Source organism: Myotis lucifugus, unplaced genomic scaffold (genome assembly GCF_000147115.1).
Source record: "Myotis lucifugus unplaced genomic scaffold, Myoluc2.0 scaffold_373, whole genome shotgun sequence".
Taxonomy (NCBI): Eukaryota; Metazoa; Chordata; class Mammalia; order Chiroptera; family Vespertilionidae; genus Myotis; species Myotis lucifugus.
The window spans coordinates 309,619-331,849 of NW_005871421.1; the positions used below are offsets into that span (position 1 = coordinate 309,619).

At 56.1% G+C, this 22,231-nt stretch overlaps 4 protein-coding genes across 12 annotated transcripts; 2 read left to right on the forward strand and 2 right to left on the reverse strand.

The window, feature by feature from the left end:
- Positions 1 to 3,837: 3,837 nt before the first annotated feature.
- On the forward strand, positions 3,838 to 7,706 carry CTSW (cathepsin W). Of its 6 annotated transcripts, XM_006101578.3 has the most exons (10): positions 3,838 to 4,172; positions 4,631 to 4,715; positions 5,498 to 5,611; positions 5,978 to 6,132; positions 6,244 to 6,340; positions 6,425 to 6,505; positions 6,580 to 6,702; positions 6,902 to 6,966; positions 7,048 to 7,248; positions 7,328 to 7,706. In XM_006101578.3, the coding sequence occupies exons 1-10, from the start codon at positions 4,086 to 4,088 to the stop codon at positions 7,430 to 7,432; spliced, it is 1,113 nt and encodes a 370-aa protein (XP_006101640.1). In that variant the 5' UTR covers positions 3,838 to 4,085; the 3' UTR covers positions 7,433 to 7,706. The 6 variants fall into 6 exon arrangements, with proteins under 6 accessions (XP_006101640.1, XP_014322511.1, XP_014322507.1 ...); XM_014467025.2 differs by having other exon boundaries at positions 7,048 to 7,706; XM_014467021.2 differs by having other exon boundaries at positions 6,244 to 6,505; positions 6,902 to 7,248.
- A 25-nt stretch (positions 7,707 to 7,731) lies between these two features.
- On the reverse strand, positions 7,732 to 11,740 carry FIBP (FGF1 intracellular binding protein). Of its 2 annotated transcripts, none has more exons than XM_006101577.3 (10): positions 11,538 to 11,740; positions 11,174 to 11,372; positions 10,864 to 10,990; positions 9,937 to 10,037; positions 9,331 to 9,464; positions 8,872 to 8,980; positions 8,729 to 8,792; positions 8,388 to 8,474; positions 8,203 to 8,300; positions 7,732 to 7,854 (listed from the first exon to the last, which is right to left on the reverse strand). In XM_006101577.3, the coding sequence occupies exons 1-10, from the start codon at positions 11,620 to 11,622 to the stop codon at positions 7,785 to 7,787; spliced, it is 1,074 nt and encodes a 357-aa protein (XP_006101639.1). In that variant the 5' UTR covers positions 11,623 to 11,740; the 3' UTR covers positions 7,732 to 7,784. The 2 variants fall into 2 exon arrangements, with proteins under 2 accessions (XP_006101639.1, XP_006101638.1); XM_006101576.3 differs by having other exon boundaries at positions 9,310 to 9,464.
- A 2,253-nt stretch (positions 11,741 to 13,993) lies between these two features.
- CCDC85B (coiled-coil domain containing 85B) lies at positions 13,994 to 15,105 on the forward strand. The gene has a single exon (XM_006109955.3). It carries the CDS (start codon positions 14,247 to 14,249, stop codon positions 14,823 to 14,825), a length of 579 nt encoding a protein of 192 aa, XP_006110017.2. The 5' UTR covers positions 13,994 to 14,246; the 3' UTR covers positions 14,826 to 15,105.
- A 616-nt stretch (positions 15,106 to 15,721) lies between these two features.
- On the reverse strand, positions 15,722 to 22,231 carry FOSL1 (FOS like 1, AP-1 transcription factor subunit). Of its 3 annotated transcripts, XM_023765061.1 has the most exons (5): positions 21,937 to 22,229; positions 21,171 to 21,297; positions 19,441 to 19,638; positions 17,134 to 17,241; positions 15,722 to 16,763 (listed from the first exon to the last, which is right to left on the reverse strand). In XM_023765061.1, exons 3-5 carry the CDS (start codon positions 19,579 to 19,581, stop codon positions 16,353 to 16,355), a joined length of 660 nt encoding a protein of 219 aa, XP_023620829.1. In that variant the 5' UTR covers positions 19,582 to 19,638; positions 21,171 to 21,297; positions 21,937 to 22,229; the 3' UTR covers positions 15,722 to 16,352. The 3 variants fall into 3 exon arrangements, with proteins under 3 accessions (XP_023620829.1, XP_006101641.1, XP_023620830.1); XM_006101579.3 differs by lacking the exon at positions 21,171 to 21,297 and having other exon boundaries at positions 21,937 to 22,231; XM_023765062.1 differs by lacking the exons at positions 19,441 to 19,638; positions 21,171 to 21,297 and having other exon boundaries at positions 21,937 to 22,231.

Here is a 22,231-nt window from a genome sequence, read left to right on the forward strand (position 1 = left end):
TGGGCCCCCACCCACGTCTTCATGTCGGGCCCCAGACTCTGCGCCTCCCAGAATGTTGTCTTTGGGCACCTAAGCCTAACCGCATCCTGGGACTACCAGGTCCTGCCTAGACCCTAAATGTTATTCTGTGAACCGGACAGCCATCTGGAAACACCAAAACTTCCTGCGGGGCCCCGAACCCTCGCCCGGGGCGAGACGCTCCCAGGCCCTGAACCGTTCCTCTCGGCCCCGCTCCCCTCGGTCCCCAGGGCTGTCGGGGGCGGGGGCCGCAGCTCCCCTTTGGCCCAGAATGAATGGAAAGCCCCTGAAAAGGCGGGCAGGACCCAACCCGGGCGCGCAGGACGCCAGGGTCTCGCGCCAGCGTCTTCCCGGCCCTCCTCCCACCCGCGTGTCCCGGGCTTCCGCCTCCGCCCGCCCGCAAGCGGAGGGAGCGCCTTCGGGGCGGGGTCTGGGCGGGGCCGGCTCCCAGGAAGGGGCGGGGCCTCGCCTGCCCACGTCTGAGGGCGGAGCCAGACGGGAAGGGCCGCGTGTCCAGGGATCCCCGGCCTCGGGGCACACCACGTGCGGGAACTGCGGAGCCCTCCCTTCCTTTGTCACCCCGCTTTATCCTCGCGATCTCCCCGAACGCAGCCCTGCCCAGGAGGGTATGCCCCGGAGGGGACGTGACCAGGAAGGGTCCCGGGGTGAACTGGAGAGTGTCTCTCCCACCCCAGATCCTTCCCACCCCAGATCCTTCCCAGCTGCTTGGGTGAGGAGGCTAAAAATAATAGCTGTTTAAAACCAAAAAGACAGACATTAACAAGTGTCGATGAGCACATGGAGAAATTGGAACCCTCATACAACGTGGGTGGGAATGTAAATTGCGGCACCACCTTTGGAAAAATTATGGCAGATCCTCAAAATGTGACATGACCCAGCAATTTCACTCCTAGGAATATACCCAGGGGGAATTGAAACATGTCCACACAAAAAAATCTGTACACCCTGTTCATAGCAACACTATTCACAAGAACTAAAACGTAGAAACAGTTTAATTTCCGTGGACTTACAAATGGGTAAACAAAATGTATATAAACGGATAAAAAATGGTAGAATATTATCCAGCCATAAAAAGGAATAAAGAACTGATATGTGCTACCACATGGACAAATCCTGAAAATATTATACTAGGAGAAAGAAGCCATGTTCTGTTGATGTGACAGCCAGAATAGGCAAATCTGAGAGACAAACTAGATTAGTGTTTGCCAGGGGGAAAGGTAACGGAATGACTGCTAACAGTTATGGGGTTTCTTTTGGGATGATGAGAATGCTCTGAAATTAGATAGTGGTGTTGACCACACAATTATATAGATACATTAAAAACCACTGAATTGTATAATTTACAAGGGTAAATTTTATGGTATGTGAGTTACCTCAATGGAGCCATTATTTTTTTAAAATATATTTTATTGATTTTTTTACAGAGAAGAGGAGAGGGATAGAGTTAGAAATATCGATGAGAGAGAAACATCAACCAGCTGCCTCCTGCACGCCCCCCACTGGGGATGTGCCTGCAACCAAGGTACATGCCCCTGACTGGAATCAAACCCGGGACCCTTGAGTCCATAGGCCGATGCTCTATCCACTGAGCCAAACCGGCTAGGGCAACCCATTATTTAAATAATAATAAAATGTTAGCACTGGATTATCAAGATCTAACCGTTCCAGGTATCAGCATGTACCCTCCTGCCAAGCCAGGGAAGGGGCGCCATTATCACCCCATCTCACAGATGAGAGGCTAAGATCTGTCCAGGCACAGCCAGAGTGCTAAGGACAGGACTGGAACACAAGTCCTTCTGACTCCAAGACTCTCTGGGCTCTAATAAAACATAAAAACAACAAACCAAAAAGGAAAAAACAAACAAGAAAACAAGACTCTGGGCTCCTTGCCCCACAGTAGAGCATGAAGGAGCCACCATTTGAACACCTGCTCTGTGCCAGCCAGGGTGGAAGGTGCTCCACAGTGTCAGTCCAGACAAAGGAACTGTCACGGCCACTTGGAGAAGAGGAACAGAGGCCCAGAGGGGAATGGCTGGCTGCACAGTTGACATCTCGAACTTGGACCCAAGCCTCCATCTGCACTATTAGGCCTGAGTGCACTTGTCTCCTGACCTCTATGACCCTAACAACTTTCCCATCTTCAGCCCTTTTGCACTGGGGCCCAAAGCCTCATCTTGGTTGATGTCAGGAGTTCCTCCCAGGCAGTGAGCCCTTGAGGGCCCTGGGCCCCTGGCCCAGCCCTCACTAGGTGCCAGCCAGGAGCTGCAGGATGCGTGCAAGTGAGTGAGTGGGTAAGTTCATTCATTCAACAAAAGTTCAGTGTGGCCACCATTGACCAGGCTCTGTGTTAGGTACCAGGGACACAGCACCAATCAAAAAAGACTAAAATCTGGCCTCGTGGGGCTCACATTCAATGGAGGGAAGAAGTGGATCAATGAGGAAGGTCACCCAGTTCCACACCCCCAGTCTCTCCTCCCCCAAGTTTCCACAACTCCCACCACCAGAGACGGATTTTATTTCATCCCCTTTTATGCCCACACTGGGACCTCTAGCCCTGAGGCTGACACATGAGGCCTTAGTCATAGGTCACACACAATCCAAGACTAGCTTGGGGTATGTCACTGGGGTCTACAACCACGCGGCCAGGTGCCCCTCTATGGATGGTCTGTCTACTGAATTTTAATAAAGACAGCATGGCTCTTTTTCCCCAATAGAGTAGTCCCTTGACTTATTGTCTGGAGTGGGAGTGAGGGTGGTGCAGCAACATGGGGCAGGTTCCTAATGAATGAAAAAATGAGGTAGTGAGGCACACACATAAATGAACCCCAGGACCAGAGCCCTCCTCCTGCTCCCTCTCCCATCACGATGGAATCCCCAGAAAACCAGTTCTCCCCCCATCTCTGGTCTTGGGCACTGGTTTCCTGCCTGGAGGCTCACAGGGGAGAGCCCAGCCTGAGGACCTCTTCAAACCGAGGCAGCAGTGACGGGTGTCAACAGCCCTCCCGGCACTTGACTGCACAGGCCTTGGCCTCGCTCTGAGATGCCAACCCTGCTGTCTCTCTGCTCCCACATCCCCACTCAGATTGTGACAGGAATGAAGAGCAAAAGGAGGCAGAGCTGCTATTTGCTGTCCCCTGGACACGCTCCTGCCACTTGCACTTTCCTGTTTAAAACCCATGGGAAACAACAACAAATGGTTCAGTCAACAACACCCACCCAGCCTGCTCCGAGCCGAGCCACATCCTGGGCACTGTGGACACAGGCGCCTGACACCTCTGGTGCAGTTGGAAGGAAGACGCATATGGGCTCAGGCACCGCAGGGGCTCAAGGGGCTGTAGGTTACATCAGAGGATGAGAGCAGGGAAGGCTTCTTGGAGGTGACCCTTGAGCTGACGAAGCTTTGTAGGATGAGCAAGTGTTTTCCCAGGGGCCACTGACCACCCTCTCTCCACACCCAGTTGTCAGGGGCCTGTGGCTCCCATAGTCCCCTGGGCTTACCCTTCACAGTGCTGATGGCTTTATGTCACTGCCCTCTCACGACCTGTCTCCTTAGGGACAGATGCATCTAAGAACTGCCCCAAAGAGGGTGGGCTGAGAGCCGCTGTGGAATAAGGAAAAAGTGTGCCCTAGCTGGTTTGGCTCAGTGGATAGAGCATTGCCCTTCGGACTGAAGGGTCCTGGGTTCGATTCTGTTCAAGGGCACATGCCTGGGTGGCAGGCTCAATCCCCAATAGGGAGTGTGCGGAGGCATCCAATCAATGATTCTCTCTCACTGTTGATGTTTCTCTCTTTCTCTGTCCTTTCCTCTCTAAAATCAATAAAAATATATTTAAAAAATATATATTTTTTAAAATTAAAAAAGAAAAGGGGGGGTGAGTAGACAGGTAGAGGGCCTTGTAGAGATAAAAGCCTGAAAGCCTCTTGCTTGAGGGGTCCACCTCCCCCTCCCAGCCTGGTTTCCCCTCAGTGGTTTCTCCAGCTCCGCCCTCTCAGCACCTCCAGCTTGGTCTTAGTTTCCTGTCCCCAGCACTCTGGTCTGCAGCAGCATGGCACTAACTGCCCATCTCTCCTGCTTCCTGGTCCTGTTGGTGGCAGGTCTAGCCCAAGGCATCAAGGACTCCCTCAGAGTCCAGGTAAGTGCCCGCAACCTGCTCCCCAAACCCTTCCTTCTGCAAGCCCCATGCATGGGGCTCACCCCTTCAGAAACAACTGACTTGTTCCCATTTCTCAGAGGGAGCAACTGAGGCTGGAGAGGTGATTGATATGCCAAAGCTCACCCAGGGAGATAGAACAGACTGACTGATCCCCTAGTCAGTGGTCGGCAAAGTGTGGCTCTGGAGCCACATGCGGCTCTTTGGCCCCTTGAGTGTGGCTCTTCTTAAACCTTAGGAGTACCCTAATTAAGTTAATAACAATGTACCTACCTATATAGCTTAAGTTTAAAAAATTTGGCTCTCAAAAGAAATTTCAATCGTTGTTCTGTTGATATTTGGCTCTGTTGACTAATGAGTTTGCCGACCACTGCCCTCGCTCAGTCCCAGCAAGGACTCCTCATCCAACCCCCTCCCCCACCACCCTTGGTTCCTTCCAGAACCCAGGTGCGGGGCCGCTGGAGCTGAAAGAGGTCTTCACTCTGTTCCAGATCCAGTATAACCGAAGTTACTCGAACCCAGCAGGTATCATGGACCCCTTCGTCTCTGGTCCAACCCCACTCCTCCCACTTAATCAATGATGAAATCAGGCTCAGGGTGGGCAGTGGGCTTGAGGTGAACCCAGTTGCCTGAAAGCACGTCATTCCTGTGCGTTGAACACGGTCATTCTTTGCTATGAACCTGGAAAGAGGTGGTGATTGTTGGGGGTCTGCCCAGAGGATCCTTCAGCTCCACAGCCACTTTCCTGCGCCTCCTGGCAGCAAGCAGGAAACCACCATCTAGTCACGGGTTCCTTCAGCAAACACCTAGATACCCCTTTTGTCCTCAAGTTGGGATTCCCCACCGAGTTGCTGGCTCTGTTCTTGCCCCCTCTCTGGATCTCATTTTCCTGAGGGGGATAGTCTGTGGGTGCCTTTCAGCCTGTCATGGGCTGTACCCCATCCTCCCCCACCCCTGCCATGTTCCAGCCCCAGACCTGTGGTCAGAAGTGTGAAGGTGGTGACTTGGTGGCAGGAAGCCCGTCCCCAACCACCCACCTTTCTCTGAATCACTCTGCCTTCAGACCCTTTACTTGGCTTCCCCCAGGTGGGCAGTGTGCCCCCTTCCCGTCTCCTGGGAAAACCCACCCTAGTGAGCTGGGAGCCACTTCCTCAGCTGATGATCTGCAGCGGGGCTGGCAGGGGCCACAGGAAAGAGGCCAGTGCTCATCTGGGTGAGGGTGGGTGGGAGGACACCCAGCAGGTGGCCACTTCCTGCCCCCACGGGCTTGGGAGCCAGCCTAGGAAGACCTCTGTCTTTTGGTCCAGAGTATGCTCGCCGCTTGGATATCTTTGCCCGAAACCTGGCCCAGGCTCAGCGGCTGCAGGAGGAGGACTTAGGCACAGCCAAGTTTGGGGTGACTGCATTCAGTGACCTTACAGGTACTGGGTGGGGAAGCAGAGCTTGTCCAGGGGTACTGGCAGATGGACAGGGTGGACCTTTGGCATTCATTTCCCGGAGAGGGACCCTGAGGACCAGGGGCCTGGGTGCTTGTCCCAAATCACCGAGGCAGGACAGGTACTCCGGAGGCCTGTGTCCCAGCTCAGCTCAAGGCTGAGAGCAGGTGCAGGGGAATGCACTGCAGCAAGGAACTGGGTCTCTCTCTGCCTCAGCATCCTTGCCTTTGTGTCTCTCAGGGTATTATGGGGACTCAAATGGCCAAGGATGTGGATGGCTGGAGCGGGAGAAGCAGAATATGGGGAGGAGGGGTCAATATTGTGATCTTGGTGGTCCCATCTGTCCCCCAGAGGAGGAGTTTGACCAGCTGTATGGGAATCAGAGGGCAGCTGGAAGGGCCCCCAATGTGGACAGAAAGGTAGGATCTGATGAGTGGGAGGAGTCAGTGCCCTCCACGTGTGACTGGCGGAAGGCGCCCGGTGTCATCTCACCTGTCAAGGACCAGGTATCTGCCTCACCCAGCCTGGCGCGGTCCGGCCCCAGTGGTGGGAGGGAGAGGAGAGGAGAGGGGTCAAAGCCCAGATCCCTTACCAGCCCCCACTCCTTTCCCCACTAGAAAACCTGCTTGTGCTGCTGGGCCATGGCGGCTGCAGGCAACATCGAAGCCCAGTGGGGCGTTAAGTTCAGACAGCCTGTGGAAGTCTCTGTGCAGGGTACGGCTGGGAGAGGGGGCATGTGTGCCAATGGGGGCAGGGGGCCTGGGGATCAGTCACCCACATTGTCCCTTCTGGCACCAGAACTACTCGACTGTGGCCGCTGTGGGGATGGCTGCAGGGGCGGCTTCGTCTGGGACGCATTCGTAACTGTCCTCAACAACAGTGAGTGCCGGCCTCTCTGGGGGGCTGAGGGTGGGCATGTTCTGGGGCTGAGTCTCGGCCTTGCTTACTTCCAGGTGGCCTGGCTAGCGAAAAGGACTACCCGTTCCAGGGGGCGGTCGGAACCAAGTGCCAGGCTAGGAAGCACGAGAAGGTGGCCTGGATCCAGGATTTCATCATGCTGTCGGGCAACGAGCAGGGTGCGGGCAGGGTGGACACCCAGGCGGATGTGGGGGGGAGGAGGGATGACAGGGATAGACAAACCAGGACAGAGGCAGACAGATGGGGCTATAGACAGAGATGGAGGAATGGGGGTGGGAGGGAGAGAGATGGAGACAACCATGAGCTGAGAGCAGGGGAGACAGAGCAGGCATGGCCTGATGGCACCTCTACCCCCAGGAATTGCCCGGTATCTGGCCACTGAGGGCCCCATCACTGTGACCATCAACAAGAAGCTATTGCAGGTGCGACAGGGAAGAGAATGGGGGGAAGAACACATAGGGGATGTGGCCCCAGACTCAGCCCCTCTGTCCCTGCCCCTGCAGCAATACCAGAATGGTGTGATCAAGGCCACAAACACCACCTGTGACCCTCAATATGTGGACCACGTTGTCCTGCTGGTGGGTTTTGGTAAGACCAAGTCGGTGGAGGGGAGGCAGGCAAAGGACGTCTCAGGCCATTCTCGTCGTCGCTCCACCCCATACTGGATCCTGAAGAACTCCTGGGGGGCCAACTGGGGTGAGAAGGTGAGTGTGATATTGGGACAGGACAGGGCAGGGCTCTCCCCGCCTTCTGGCCCTGCCCTGATGTCCTCTGACTTCCTAGGGTTATTTCCGGCTGCACCGAGGGAGCAATGCCTGTGGTATCACCAAGTACCCGATTACTGCCCGAGTGGATAAACCAGCTAAGAAGGTCTCCTGCCCTCCCTGAGCCCGCCCCTCGCACTCGCCTGCTATGCCTGCTGCGTCCTTGCTGGCCACCCCTAAAGTCTTCTCCTGTCCTCCCAATCCTCTTGCTATGCGTTGAATAAACAAAGACAAGATTCTGTATTCTCAGTGGACTCCGCTGGGTGGGGAAATGGAGAGGGAGAGCATAGACACCATTCCTGAACACGTCCTAGTCCCTGCAGGGCCAGTGCACACACAGGTCCTCATACACCGTGACACTTAGATACATACGCGTATACACCCTCCACACACGGACCCGGTGTTTACCCAGGCACAGGCTCCTCCAAAGTCATGGCAACTTTATTGTCAGTGTGAGCAGAGTGGTGGGAGGGGCCTTAGTCATGATAGAGGCGCAGGAGGCAGCCACGGAGGGTGCCCATGTAGCGGTCCCAGAGGGCCTGGTGCCTGCAATGATAATGGTAACAGTAATGGCCGAGGTTTAACACAACCCACCGTGTCACGGCCCTGCTCTAAGTGCTCTAGGTACCTTCACCCTTTAATCCTCACAATATTCTATGACCTTCACCATTATCACCCCCAGCTTACATGTGAGGAAACTGAGGCATGGAGAGATCAAGGAACCTGCCCAAGGTTAAGTCACAGCTTCTTAGAGGTGAAGCCAGGACTCTGGTCCACAAAGACATTCACCCCAGGGCAGCAGAACAGGGAACCCTGAGTCTGCAGGGGGGCCAGGCCCTGGCAGGAGGCTGGCTGGGGCGAGGCCACGCTGAACAGGAGGCCGGGGTAACTCACCGGAAGCCATCCAGCGAGTGGACCGACGCCGAATACTGGTTCAAGAACAGTCGCACATCGTTCAACGGCCAGTGGTCAGAGCGGCAGGGCTCCACGAACTGTGGGCCCAAGGGAACATCTGGCACTGGTACAGCTCAGAGACAGGCCAGGGCGGGGACGAGTGGACAGTGGGCAGGACAGCTCACCTTCTCCACCAGGTCCACAAACAGATCTCTGACGTCCTTATTGTGGGTCAGCTTGGCAGCCACATTCACCAGTCCCCGGGATAGGTTCTGTGGGGCAGGGAGCCTGGGAGTTCTGCCTTCTGCCCCAGAAGCTAGGGGAGGGGCAGGCCCGTCTCCAAATCTATCCACCTCCCTCAATCAACTCCCCAACGTTTAGGAGCTGGCTCCCCCAGCACAGGTGGGCAGAGGGAGCCACAGCGCCACCTGCTGGTCAACCTAGGGCATGAACAGAGTCACCCGGTGGGACAGTGCACTGGAGGCTGGAGATACCCAAGGGACATAGGCTGGCTTGGGCCACAGACCTTGAAGTTGGCTTCCATCTCAGAGAAGACACCGAGCTTTCCCCGGAGGGCAGTGCACACCAGGCTGCAGGAAGACAAGGTCAAGCCTAGAGCTGCCTGGGCCCCCATTTCAGGCCCCACCCCACAGACATCCCCCGAGTCACCTCTTATGCAGATCCAGAAGGTCCTTGTCAGCCACCAGCACTTTGAGCTCCTTCAAGTCCTGGAGAAACTCTTTGTCTAAGTCCACATCCATGTCATCCACCTGGGAGTCTGAGTAAGGCCCAGGAAGGGAGTTGGGGGGGGGGGGCATGTCAAAATGCCTTCCTGTGATAACCCAAGCCTTCCTCACCCACCACATCGCACCCCCATAAGACAGAAGAGAAAACAGAGTGTCAGGGAGGTGGAATGCTTTGCCCCGGACCACAGAGAAGTAGTGGGCCCCTTGTCTGCAGACAAGGTGTGTATGGGGACACTGGACTCTGAGCAGAGATGGCTGGGGAGGGGCCCTGAAGAAGAAAGGATGCTGGGAACTAGGGGCCTGCAGGAGAAAGTGCTGGTGGGGTAGCAGGCCCTGAGAGGGTGGGGAGGTGTCCAGGCACCTGGGTCAGTGGGGGCCTCACCGACGGCTCCAAGGGTCCAGTTCTGGATCATGAGCTCAGCACAGAAAGCAAAGTCGCCAAAGCTCAGATACTGCAGTTTTTTCTTCCCTGTCTCAAAGCGGTTGTTGGCAAAAAAGACGATGGCTGCATAGTCTCTGCAGGGAGGGGAAAGGAGACCTGTCAAAGCTGGGCATTCTTTCTGAGCAAGCAGCTCCAACCTGCAACATCTACTAGGCATCTGAGCTCTGGCCTCTCTCGCCCTAACTCACTGTGTGACATGTTTCAGGTCACCTCTCTCTGGGCCTCCTCATCTGTGAAAAGGTTTCAAACCAGGTCTCCTAAGGGATGTAGCAGGAGACCACAGAGGTAACAGTTACCATTTACTGAGCACTTCCCGAGCTCCGGAGCTGTGCCACACGCTTTACAGGTGACACCTCCACAGTCCAATTGGTGAATGGCCAGGTTGGGATTTGAACCCAGGCCAGTCTGATCCAATTTACAGACCAGGAATGAGATAACCATCCCCCCACACAGCCAAGAGGTCAAGTGGGTTGGGGGGATGGGGAGGGGCCCAGGGAAGGACTGTGCCGATGGGGGAGATAGATGGCTCCTCGCCCGGTCGCTCACCTGGCCAGCCGATCAGAGAGAAGGAAGTGCTGCTGGATGTTATCGACCAGGGAGCCCCGCATTTCCTCCACCACCTTGAAGACTCGTTTAAAGTTGTCGAACTGCAGGGAAGGTAGGGGAGCAAGGACTGGTCAGAGGTCGCTCACCCAATAAATTGTTTACTGAACACCATCCCTCACCTATCTATCTATTCTGTCAACAGATGCTGATCTGTTATTCCTTCAGTAAGTTATCAATTCAACAAATGTCTATTAGCTTTTGCCATCTCAGATAAACATTTACTCAACTCCTACCACTGAATTCACTCCTACTTTTTAGCACCACGCTCTGCAGTTCTTCTCCAGCTGGTGCTGGAACTGACCCTCCTAAGGCTCAGAAAGTAAAAAATGAGCAAATGCTAAGCTGTATACAGGGAGTTCACAGGAGACGCAGAGAAAAGATACTAAAGTTCCAGAAGAAGAGTTACTTCTCCTTGGCACCACCAGGAAGCTTGTGAAGAAGGTGGCATCTGACGCTGCCTTGGATTTCAAGTAGACATGGCCAAGAACTGTAGCCTCCAGGCAGGAGCGGCACGAGCAAAAGAAAGCTGGACTCTGGGGAAATGCAAGCCTAGGGAGGCTGGCAGGGACCAGCTCACAGGAGAGTATGAAGGGCAAGGCCAAAGCGTGTGGCTACTACCCAGAAGGGAGTAGGAGCCAGTGAAAGTTTATGGGCCGAAGAAAGCTATGGTCAGATCTGGGATTCTGAAAGGTCACTCTGGCTGAAGAGCAGGGGATTGCTTTGAGATGACAAAAACAGAGGAGAGGAGACTGGGTCTGAAGCTGCTGCCACAATCAGAAGTGGAGGAGGAGGTTGGAGTTGGGGTAGTGGCCACAGGGGTGGACTGTATATGTAATGTTGTGTTGGTGAGGAGGGTGCAGTGCCCACCTGTCTTCGGCAGCTTTTAAGGGTAATGCCAGTTTTGGTGCTGATGTCATCCAGGTCTTTCTTGGTGCCCTTGGACAGCTTCTTGCCCAGGACCTCGCGCACAAAGGCCTCATCAAAGGCATAGTACCTGCGTGGAGGCAGAGGACACTACTGACTTCCCCTACAGGAGGGGGAAAGGGGGGCTGGCAGAGCCTGGGCTTGGCCCCTTGTGCTCTCCACTTCTTCAGGGCCCGGGTGAGTCCCGTCCCTTCCTGGGCCTCCGTTTCAGTCTGCAAAATGGGTACATGGCCAGAGTGGCTGGCATCCCCACCTCTCAATGAGCAGCGCTTGTCGGGAGGGCGGGATCTGGAAGATGAGCTGGTGCAGCAGCTTGGGCGGTGCGTGCAGCAGGCGCTCCAGCATGTGGAAGGTCCGATAGTGATCCATGGTGTCACTCTGCAGGACTGCTGCCGTGGCGCCCGTCTGCTCCAGGATTCCCGAGCGCACCCTCAGGGCCACCGCATCGTTCACTGGGGAGCAGGCACCGGCATCAGGCCCTGCCCCTACCGCAAAGCCCCTGCAGGGATTCCAGCTCCGACCTGCAAACCTCCCTCCCTCCTCCGCCCGCTTAAAGACCGCCAAGTGCAGGCTCCGCCCCTTCGCCCAGCCAAACAACCGCTCGGCCCCTCACAGACCCGAGTAACCATCCAGCCAGAGGCGATACACGTCCTCGTCGATGAGGGTCGTGTTCCCTACGAAGATATCCAGCTCGTTGGTCATGGCGACGCCCGGACCCGGGAGCAGCCGCCGCGCCCCAGCAGGAGCGAGTATTGCCCCGGCGGGCGCGCCGCCGACGGGCCACTTCCGGGAGCGCCGAAATTCCGCTCCCCGCACCCGGAGCCACAGTCGGACCACTTCCGGGACAGAGAGGGTGGGGCAGGAGCGGCGAGGGAAGAGGCGGAAGTGGTGGGGCGGCCCCACCTCTCCGCAGGACGGGGAGTCCCGGTCTTCCCGGTCCCCACCGCTACCCCTACCCCGGCCCGGCCCGTCTCCCCGACCCTGGAACCCTTCGCCGTCACTTCCTCTGCCCCATCACCCCGCTTTCTCAGCTCTTTTCAAATCCTTACTGGCTTGTATCCTAAATGTGGGAGTTTCCCAGGGCTCAATCCTAATTTTTTTTTCTGCGAATGAAGGTGTGTAGCCGACTTCCAAAGCCTTTTGCTGGGAGCCCTTCCGTTCTTCCTGCCGCTAAGCATCTCTCCTGAGATGCTACACTTGCTCCCACGTTTGTGCCTGTTTGTTGAATGTATTGATTTTAGAGAAAGAAATGTCGATGCGTTGTTCCACTTATTCATGCACTCATTGGTTGCGTCTTGTATGTGCTCTGACCGGAGATCCAACGGCGGCCTTGGTGTTTTAGGGACAATGCTCTAACCAACTGAGCTACCGGCCAGGGCTACACCCCTCCCATCCCCCTGCCCGGCCACTAACTACTGGCCTTTTACTCTGCAGCTCAGAGCTCTGCCTGGAAGTCCACATCAGGAGGGCAGCCTATCTATGAGTCTTTCCAAACTCTCTCCCCACAGCCCCGCCCCCCCACTGCCCCAGCTAGATAGGCCTGTCAGTCTCCCCTGTGTTTATCTCCTATGTTCTATTTGTGACAGCCCCGACATCCACCATATCAGAAACCTGGGCTTTCTCTCAGACTCCTCTCCACATTCAGTTTGCTGACTTGCCTCCTAAATATTTCTATTATCTCTTTTGTTCTCTCCACCCTCACTGGCACGGCCCCAGCCCAGTCCTTCTGCAAAATTCTCCTTGCCCATTGACACAGTGTTCTTACTAATCTCCCTGCCTACATCCCCTCCCCTTCGTCCATCTCACACAGAGCAGCCTGAACAATCGTTTTTGTTTGTTTTTTAATATATTTTATTGATTTTTTGACAGAGAGAAAGGGAGAGGGATAGAGAGTTAGAAACATTGATGAGAGAGACACATCAATTCAGCTGCCTCCTGCACATCCCCTACTGAGGATGTGCCCCCAACCAAGGTACATGCCCTTGACCGGAATCGAACCTGGGACCCTTCAGTCCGAAGGCTGACGCTCTATCCAGTGAGCCAAACCAGTTAGGGCTAGAACATCGTTGTTGTTTTTTTGTTTTGTTTTTAAGTATTTTTAAAAATATATTTTATTGATTTTTTACGGAGAGGAAGGAAGAGAGATAGAGAGTTAGAAACATCGATGAGAGAGAAACTCGACCAGCTGCCTCCTGCACATCTCCCACTGGGGATGTGCCCGCAACCAAGGTACATGCCCTTGACTGGAATCGAACCTGGGACCCTTCAGTCCGCAGGCCGACGCTCTATCCACTGAGCCAAACCAGTTAGGGCTTGATCAATCGTTTTCAAAATAGATACTTTAAAATATTATTCCCCTGATTAAAATCCTTACTGGCCTGTGCCAGTCTAGTAGTGAAAGCCCTTAGGATCTGGCTTCCGACCACCTTTGTTTCCTCCCTGTCTCCCTCTCTTAGCACTTTCTCCATGCACCTGCCTTTCAAAAAGAAATCAAGCTACTCTCACTGTTCCGAAAGCAGCTAGGCCCTTGCAGGCCCCAGCATCGTTCACCATGTTATTTCCTCTCTCATTACTTGACAAAGCCCTATGCATTTTTCCGGGACCTTCAGATATGGTCTCTTTCGGGAAACCTTTTCCCGGGTGGGGGGCGTCCCTCAGACTGTATCCCTCCTCCATTTGCTTCTTGTTTAAACAACTTGTCTCCCCTGTCAGATTAAGGCTTCTTTAAAGACCCTTGATCAAGTTTATTCTGCATGAGTTTTACACACAATTAAGGCTTATTGAACAAAAGAATCCCTTGTATGTGTCCCCCACCCCCTCTCCCCCGGCACCCCACCCCTGGGAAGGATGGAAAGATCGTCCCGGCTGTGTGTGTGTGTGGGGGGGGGGGGGGGTCAATTCCAGGGCAGTCTTGGTTCTCAGAAGGAGCCCAGAGGCCTAGGCTCGCACCTGAGGCAGTTTGGAACTGGGACGCACGAAGCGCCTAGTTTCGGGTTGACAGAGCGGGTGCAGGGACCCAGTATCCCCGACGGTCAGGGACGCCTCGGTCGGGAATGGGCGGGCCGGGAAGGGGGCTCTCGGAGCTCAGGCCCCGCCCCTCTCCAGGGAGGCGACTCCGGATTGGCTGTCCTTCCTTCACGTCAGGCGATCCGCCCCGGCGCGCGCCCTGCCGCGTGCCCACCCCCGTGCGGCGGCTGCAGCCTACGCTAGCCTGCCACAGCCCGCTGCCGGCGACGCCGGATCCTGAGCCCCAGTCGCGCGGGGCTCGACGTGGGGCACCTGGACCGCGGCGGCGGGCAGGCGATGCTCCAGAGACCTGAGCAGCCATGGAGGCCGAGGCAGGCGGCCTGGAGGAGCTGACCGACGAGGAGATGGCGGCTCTGGGCAAGGAGGAGCTGGTGCGGCGCCTGCGGCGGGAGGAGGCGGCGCGCTTGGCGGCTCTGGTGCAGCGCGGCCGCCTCATGCAGGAGGTGAATCGACAGCTGCAGGGTCACCTAGGCGAGATCCGCGAGCTCAAGCAGCTCAACCGGCGCCTACAGGCCGAGAACCGCGAGCTGCGCGACCTCTGCTGCTTTCTGGACTCGGAGCGCCAGCGCGGGCGGCGCGCCGCGCGCCAGTGGCAGCTCTTCGGGACCCAAGCATCCCGGGCGGTGCGCGAGGACCTGGGCGGTTGTTGGCAGAAGCTGGCCGAGCTTGAGGGCCGCCAGGAAGAGCTACTGCGGGAGAATCTAGCGCTTAAGGAGCTCTGCCTGGCGCTGGGCGAGGAGTGGGGCCCCCGCGGCGGGCCCTGGTGGCGCGGGGGGCTCAGGGTGCTTGGTCCGACACCGGAGCTCGGCTTTGCCCCCCTGCGGACCCCGGGACCTGGGCGATGGAAGCTCCAGCACCGGCAGCGTGGGCAGCCCTGATCAGTTGCCCCTGGCTTGCTCCCCAGATGACTGAGAGCATCGCTTCCTTCGCGCCGACGCCCGCCCGGATGGCTCCCCAAGCGCCTGGATTGCGATGGACCTCGGGACCTGGAAGCCGCCCCGGCTGCACGCGAAGGGCCGCTGGCATGGACTTAGACATCCTGGCACTGAGGAGCGCCCTTCGCTCTCGCTGGCTGGGCAACGGGGGGACTGGCGGCTGGAGCGGAGGGACTTGCAGGGGGCTGGGTGGGGGCTAATAAACCGGGACGGAAGCAGAGTCCATGGCAGCGTCTGTTTGGGACTCGCCGGGGTTAGGACAAGGGCGGGGACGCTGAGACGGGGCATGGTTCCTATCCGGAGGGGCTGCAGAACTAAGGTGTCTGAGATCCCCTCATTACCTCCAGTCAGGAGCGGTGTGAGACCGTGGAAAGCCGCTGGCTACCACCCCCCACCCCCTACGCGTCCGCCGGCAAGCTCCGGGACCAGCCGTGATCCGGCCGCTGAAGTGGCTCCAGCTCCCTTCCCGGCTCCTTCCTGCCCAAGACAATGGGGCAGGAAGCAGGTGTTGGGGGCCTAGAACCCACTCAGCCGCCTCCTCTCTGGCTGGAAGGGCATAACAGCGCCCTCCTGTGGTACACCCAGGAGCAAGGTGGGCCTCCACCCCGAGGAGGATGGTAATCCTCTTGGCTTGCATCCCACAGCACTCGTTTTCTCAATCCTGGAGATGAGGCAGAGCAGATGTAGCTTCATTCGTCAGATAAGACACAATGGAGGTCCAGAAATCTCAAATAATTTGTCCAAGGTCATGCAGTGAGTCTGTGGAGCTGAGACCTGAGCCAAATGTTTTGAGGATCCAAATGGTTTCCCTTTAGCCTCTGAATCCAATGAAACCAGGCCAGAGCTTCAAGCCTTTTATTCCATTTTGGCAGGTTTGTATAAAAATACTCTCTTTAGGAAAATAAATAGCAGCTGCCCTTGCAGTGGAGGCTTAGATTCCCTGGAGCTAAAGTCTTCTCAGAGCCAGGGGCTGCAGCTCAGCTCATCACAGAAGTCTCTAGCACTCTCTTGAACTGTGCCATTTCTGGAGGGGACGGCAGAATGCCCTGGTTCAATCACCGGGTGCTGCTGGCAGTGGGGCTGGGTGAGTTAGTGTTCTAGGCTGATATCATATCACCTTCTGTCGGGGGGGTAAGGTTGGGTGGATCACAGGAAGAGGGTAATGAAGACTTAGGGAAGGCCTGGAGGGGGTTAGGGCTCCAGAAAACCTCTCGAGGTCTATAAAGTCCTTTGGGGCTGCCAGGAGTTCTCTTGCACAAATGGGAAATAGTTCGTCTCTGATTTAATGCAAATTGTGCTAGAGAGGCGAGCCCTAGAGAAACTGAGCTGCTTTGGTGGCCCCAAGCTGGCTCTGCCAGGAAGCAAAATAGGCTGTCTCATCTGGAGGGATGGAGAACCTGCTGGGGTTGAGCATGGGATATAGCCCAGGCCAGCTGGACCAATGGATGGGGAGATATGGGCCAGAGTGCCTCATAAGGCCAAGAGGGTGGGGGAGCCTAGGGGATCAGAGGATGGGTCCCCACTGCTGCTGCTGCTCCTGCGATGGGCTGAGGCACAGGGCTCAGGCGTACTGGGGTAGGTGAAAACCAGACTGGGTGTGAAAGGAGTCAGAGAAGGTGTGGTCATGAGCGTGGGGGTGTGCAATGCTTCGGGTTCAAGCACAGGCCCTGGGGAGAGGGAGATACAAGGCACAGGGCGGGAGGGGGCTGGTGGGCTGCTGGCACCGCCTGGGCCACCAGTGTCGCTCTCCTTGGCTCCTTCCGGGATTTTGCAGATGGGGCGGTGGGCTTCGAGCACCAGCTCCAGCCGCTCCTTCTGCTTCTGCAGCTCCTCAATCTCTCGCTGCAGTCCTGATTTCTCGTCCTCCAGCTTGTCGGTCTCCTGTAGGGAGAAGGTCAGGAGAGGAGTCAGGAAGATGAGGGCCGAATACCGCGTCGCCTTCCGTGGTGGTGGTGGTGATTTAGGAAATTGGAGGTAGGGTGAGGAGTCCTCAGCAAGTCTGGACTACAATTCCCATGAGCCCTTGGGAGAAAAATGTGCCGGACTCCAATCAGGTCCCCGGGGCATCTTAGGAGACTGTCTGCCTGAGCTTCAGCTCGGCTGTGCAGTGCTCGGTACTTTTTCCTGGTCCTTTTCTCCGAAGGCCTGTCTCTCCAGCGCCCCCTGGGCCCTACAGGCTCACAGGAGGCGAGGCCCTCCGAAGGTTTGGTGGGCCGGGGCCTGGGCGCCCTCCGCACCGGCCGATGCTCACCGCCTGCAGGAAATCGGTCAGTTCCTTCCTCCGGTTCCTGCACTTTGCCGCGGCCAGCTTGTTCCGCTCGCGCCTCACCCGACGGCGCTCCTCCTCCTCTGGGCTGATCTGGGGAATAGAGGAAGCAGTGAGGTGGATCCTGGGCCACTGGCTGCCTGGCAATCGCCTAGTGACTGGGTTGCCCAGTGGTAGGATCCTGGTGGAGGGCATGGCAGCGCGGGGGCGCCCTTCTCCTGCACTTTAAGGATCACCGCGCCCAGCCCGGTTCTTGGAACTCACGCTTTAGTAAACTTACAATAGTTAAATTTTCACCCTTACACCCAGGTTTTGCCTCCTACGATTACCTTCTCAGAATGCCCTCCTCTGCCCTTCCACAAATCTTAATCCTTTTCATGTCCCAGGATTCAACTAAGATGCCTCTGCCTTGCCCCCTAGCCGGTTTGGCTCTGTGGATAGAGCGTTGCCCGCGTATTGAAGGGTCCCGGGCATGTACCAGGGTTGCAGGCTCCATCCCCGGCCCTGGCGGGGGAATGTGCAGGAGGCAACCAACGGATATGTCTCTCACAGAGATGTTTCTCTCTCTCTGTGTCTCTCCACCTCCCTTCCACTCTCTCTAAAAATCAATGGGAAAATATCCTCGGTTGAGGATTAACAACAAAACAAAATAAAAGATGCATCTGCCTCCAAGAAGCTGCCTCTCATTTCCCAGCCAGAAGTGGCCTTTGCTCCTTAGAGCTGGTGGGAACCGGCCACTCTTTTTCGAAGGACCCCTATTCTTTTCAGTCTCTTGATAACCAAGTCTCCTTTTCTCCATAGGCTGTAAGCACTAGGAGGGGCCAATGAATGCTGCTAAGCAGTTAATTTTTTAAAATATATTTTTATTGATTTCAGAGAGGAAGGGGGAGGGAGAGAGAGAGAAACATCAATGATGATTGAGAATCATTGATTGGCTGCCTCCCCCCACTGAGGATCGAGCCCGAAATCGAGCATGTGCCCTTGACCAGAATCAAACCCAGGACCCTTCAGTCCGCAGGCCGACGCTCTATCCACTGAGTGACACCAGTTCGGGCTTGCTAAGCAATTATTTATTGGGAATCTGCTGTGTGCCAGCAAAGTGCTTTTCTTAGATTCTTAACACAACTTTCCATGTAAGGAACTGAAGCCCAGGGAAGATGAATAACTTGTTTATGCCCCTAGAGCATGAGAGGCCAGCTGATGAAAAGCATCTCCCCCCAAAAGGAACCCACTTATAGCTCACAGCCCCAGTCTAAGAGTACCCAGGATCAAATCCCCCTCAGGACAGGGCCGAAGGAAGAAAGTCCAGAAGCCTGCCTCTGGGGGGCCAGCCATTCTGTTTCTGGGAAAGCCTCCCAATAGCACATCTTTCCGAGGATCCCAAGCTCCCTCCCCATCCTCTACCCTGCCCGGCAGAGCAGTCTGTTTAATGTGCAAACCTCACCCACTACAGTCTCTTATACTAAAATGCTCCAGGGAAAGGAAAGTGGCACCACTCCCTTAAAGACTCTATCTCTTTATTATTTTTTTCTCTCTATTTTGGTAAGGACTTTATTAGTGTGTGGGTAGGAAAAATTGGGGAAGCAAAAATTCCCAGCTCACTCTTCTTCAAACCTTCTCTTAGATCTGGGTGAGACAGTGTGGCTTGGTGGTTAGGATCTCACTTTAGAATTGGACAGACCTGTCTCATTACTCACTACTTGTGTGATCTTGGGCAAGTGACTTTATCTTTCTGTGCCTTCATTTCCTGGGCTCTAATATGGGGAAAACCAGAGTACATTCGCCAGAGGGTTTTAGGGAGGTTTTAAATGAGATAGGGAAACTGAAATTCAGAGAGTAGCTAAAGGGAACTGTCTCCTGTTCTCTCCCCAGCTATATAGACATAGACAGCATAAGCCCACCCTCTCCACACATGTCAGCAGGTGGATACCCTTTACTTTCCATGTACCTTTCCACATGTACCTTACAAGTTCTCCCTCTACCTCCATTCTTGCTCCTGCTATCCCCTCTACCTGGAATGTCCTTTCCTTCAACTATATCTATGCAAATCCTACCCATTTTTCTAGACTAATATGCCTCCACCTCCAGGAAGCATTCCCTGATCCAAAGGTGACCTCTTTGCCTCCTGGGTCTTCCTAGAGTCTCCTCTCAATAGTTACTATTGACTATAAGTCCACCTTGGCCAATAGTCACTAGTGGTGCTACCTTCTCCCCCCTTCTAAGCCTGTGTTCTCCTTCTGGGCAAGAGCTATCCTCCTGTGGGAATCAGACCAGTGCAAAGCCTCTGCTTACCTGTTCAGAGGGCCGGCGACGCACCCCTGGAGGTGGCCCCAGGGCCCGGATGACTCCGGGCCGGGGCTGTGGGTAGCTGTACTGAGGATAGGCCAGAGGTCTGGGGTAGCTGCTGGGTCCCAGGAAGTGAGGCTGAACCATCCACTGCAGCTCCTGGCTGCCACTCACAGCATTGATGCTTGGCACCAGGTGGAACTTCTGAGGGACAAGAAATGGAAGGCCAGGGGTCAGGTCTGTGTGAATTGGGGGCTTCCCGCGGATAAAAGCCACACTGCTATCCACCCTCAGTTAAAGAGACGGCTCCTGAGCTGTGTGACTTTTGGCAAGTCACATAACCTCTCTGAACTTCCATTTCCCCATCAGAGCTAATACTTATAAAGTGTGAATTCCAGGCCCTGTCCCAACCACTTTACAAATACTGACTCATATAATTTGCACAACAGTATCTTCTTTTTCAGACAGGAAAACAGTTGTCCTCAGACACACAGCCAGTAAGTGGGAGGTAGGATTTGGGCCCTGGCAGCTAGACTCTTCAAAGAGGATAATTATAGCTCCTCACTCTGAGGGTAGCTGTGAGAATCAGGTGAGAGAATGTGTGTGACAGAGCCCGGTGAAGGCTGTGGATAGGCCAGAGGTCTGCTCTCGGTCCAGGCTGTGCAGTTATTATTATTATTATTATTATTATTATAATTTTTAGGTAAAGGAAGGGCCTTGGAGCTTGGGAGCGAGGAAGCTGATGGTAATGCGCCTGGGGAGGTTTGGGAGAGGGAGGGGGAAGCACGCTCCCAGGAGGGAGAGCGCCCAGGCTGTCCAGTACCCTTTAGTAGCTCTGAGTTCAGTTTAATTGGTGACTTTAAAAAAAGTGGTGCCCTGGATGGTTTCCTTAATGGTTAGAGCATCCGCCTGCAGACCGAAGGGTCTCCGTTGATTCCGGACAAAGGCATGTACCTGGGTTGCGGGTTCCGGAGACCCCGTAGGGGCACCCCTGTGTGGGAGCCAACCAATCAATGTGTCTCTCTCACATTGATGTTTCTCTCTCTCTCCCTACTCCTTCCCTTCTACTCTCTTAGAAATCAATGGAAAAATATCCTCAGGTGAGAATTTAAAAAATAATAATAATTGGGAGGTGGAGGCGGGTTAAAAGAGGTCAGTGGGGCGGGGTGGGGGACAAGGGGGGAATATGTAATACTTTCAACAGTAAAGATTTAAAAAATAAAAAAAAATTGGTGGCTGAGTTTTAAAATCATTGGGGTCTTAGATTCTGTGAAATTGGGTAAATGAGGTGAAAACTGCCCAGCACGATGCCTGGCTGTACTGCATGAGCTCCAGGAATGACCTGCCACTATTCTCTTACAGCCAGAAATGGGAGGAATGGGTTGGATGGGGTTCAGTGTTGGGAAAACTGGGTTCAAGCTCTGGGGCTGGGCTCTGGGTGTGGGCGCCCAGTCCTCCGGGAAGAGCCGGCTCAAGCCCAGGCAAGTCCATACAGTGGTGTCCCTGGCCCCGCTCTGGGGGCCCAGTGACCCCAGTTCCGGGATCCAGGGAGCGCTGGCGCATCTCCCGCTCTCTCTCGAGGTTGTCGGGGCCCCGGACGCTCTGGGCCAGGAAGGGAGGGGCGCCCCGGGTGAGTCAGCCACGGTGACTCGGCCGCCGTGACTCGGCGGAACGGACGCCGCTCCTTCCCTCCCCTGGCGACACGTGCTCGCAGCCCCTCGACAGGAAATAGGCACCTGCAGCCTCGCGGGTCCCCCCAGCCGCCAGCGGGCGCCGTTCGGTGCCGATCGTCGCGGGTGCGGGAGTTGCCCGCTGCACGACCCCGCGCACGGTCTGGCACCTCCCGGTCCGGACTGGCCCAGCCTGTGAAGGAAGGGGTCACCAACCGGTCTCCGGGAGCCGAGAAGGGAGAGGGACGAGAAGGGAGAGGGACCTGGAGACGGGTTAGAGCGGGACAGACAAACGGACCGACACGCAGCCGCTCACAGACGGGGCCGAGGATTCCCGGTCGGTGGGGAAATGCTGATGGGCCCCTCCTCCCTCCGGTGTGGGGACGTCTGGGTCGCTGTCGGGACTCGGGAGCCCACCCCGGGAACGTAGTCCCGGATGAATCAGACCCGTCTGGGCTGGGACAACGCAGGTGCCCGCCCCCCTTCGAGCTCAGATGGGACAAAGCCATGAGCGGCGGACAGGCGGGAATAAAAAAGGTAAGGACAGGAGGAAAGAAAGACGAGGGACAGACAGACAGCAGGCAGCGAGGGGAAAGGGGATGGGAGAGAAAGAGGGAGAGGGAGGGAGAGGTTGTCAGAATTCTGTTCTGCCGCTGGGTTGTGGGGAAACCTGCCCCTGGACGGCGGGGAGTGGGCAGCACCCGCCACGGCCCCCAAGTGCGCTCCCCGCTCCCGCTCCCGCTCCCGCCCCAGTCCCGGGGGGCGCGTGCCGAGCGGACCGCAGCGACCCGGGCGCTGTCCTCCCGCGACCCCGGCGTCGGCTCCCGCTCACCTGCTGGCCGGTCGCGGGGGGCTGCGCCGGGCCGCCGTACGCACCGCCGGGCCCGGAGCTCGGGCCGGGCTCCCCGAAGTCTCGGAACATGCCCTGGGCTGGCTGCTCGGTGGGTCAGCGTCGGCAGCTCGGGTTCTGAGTCACCCGCTCCTCGCGGAGTCTTTTCTTTTTATGAATGAAAAGTTCTCGGGCTGAACCACTTCAACTAGGGGGTGGGGCGTTGCGCGGCGGCGCGGGTCACCTCGGCTCCGCCTCTCCCGACGCGCCACCTCTGGCCCGTCCGCCCCGACTGCCT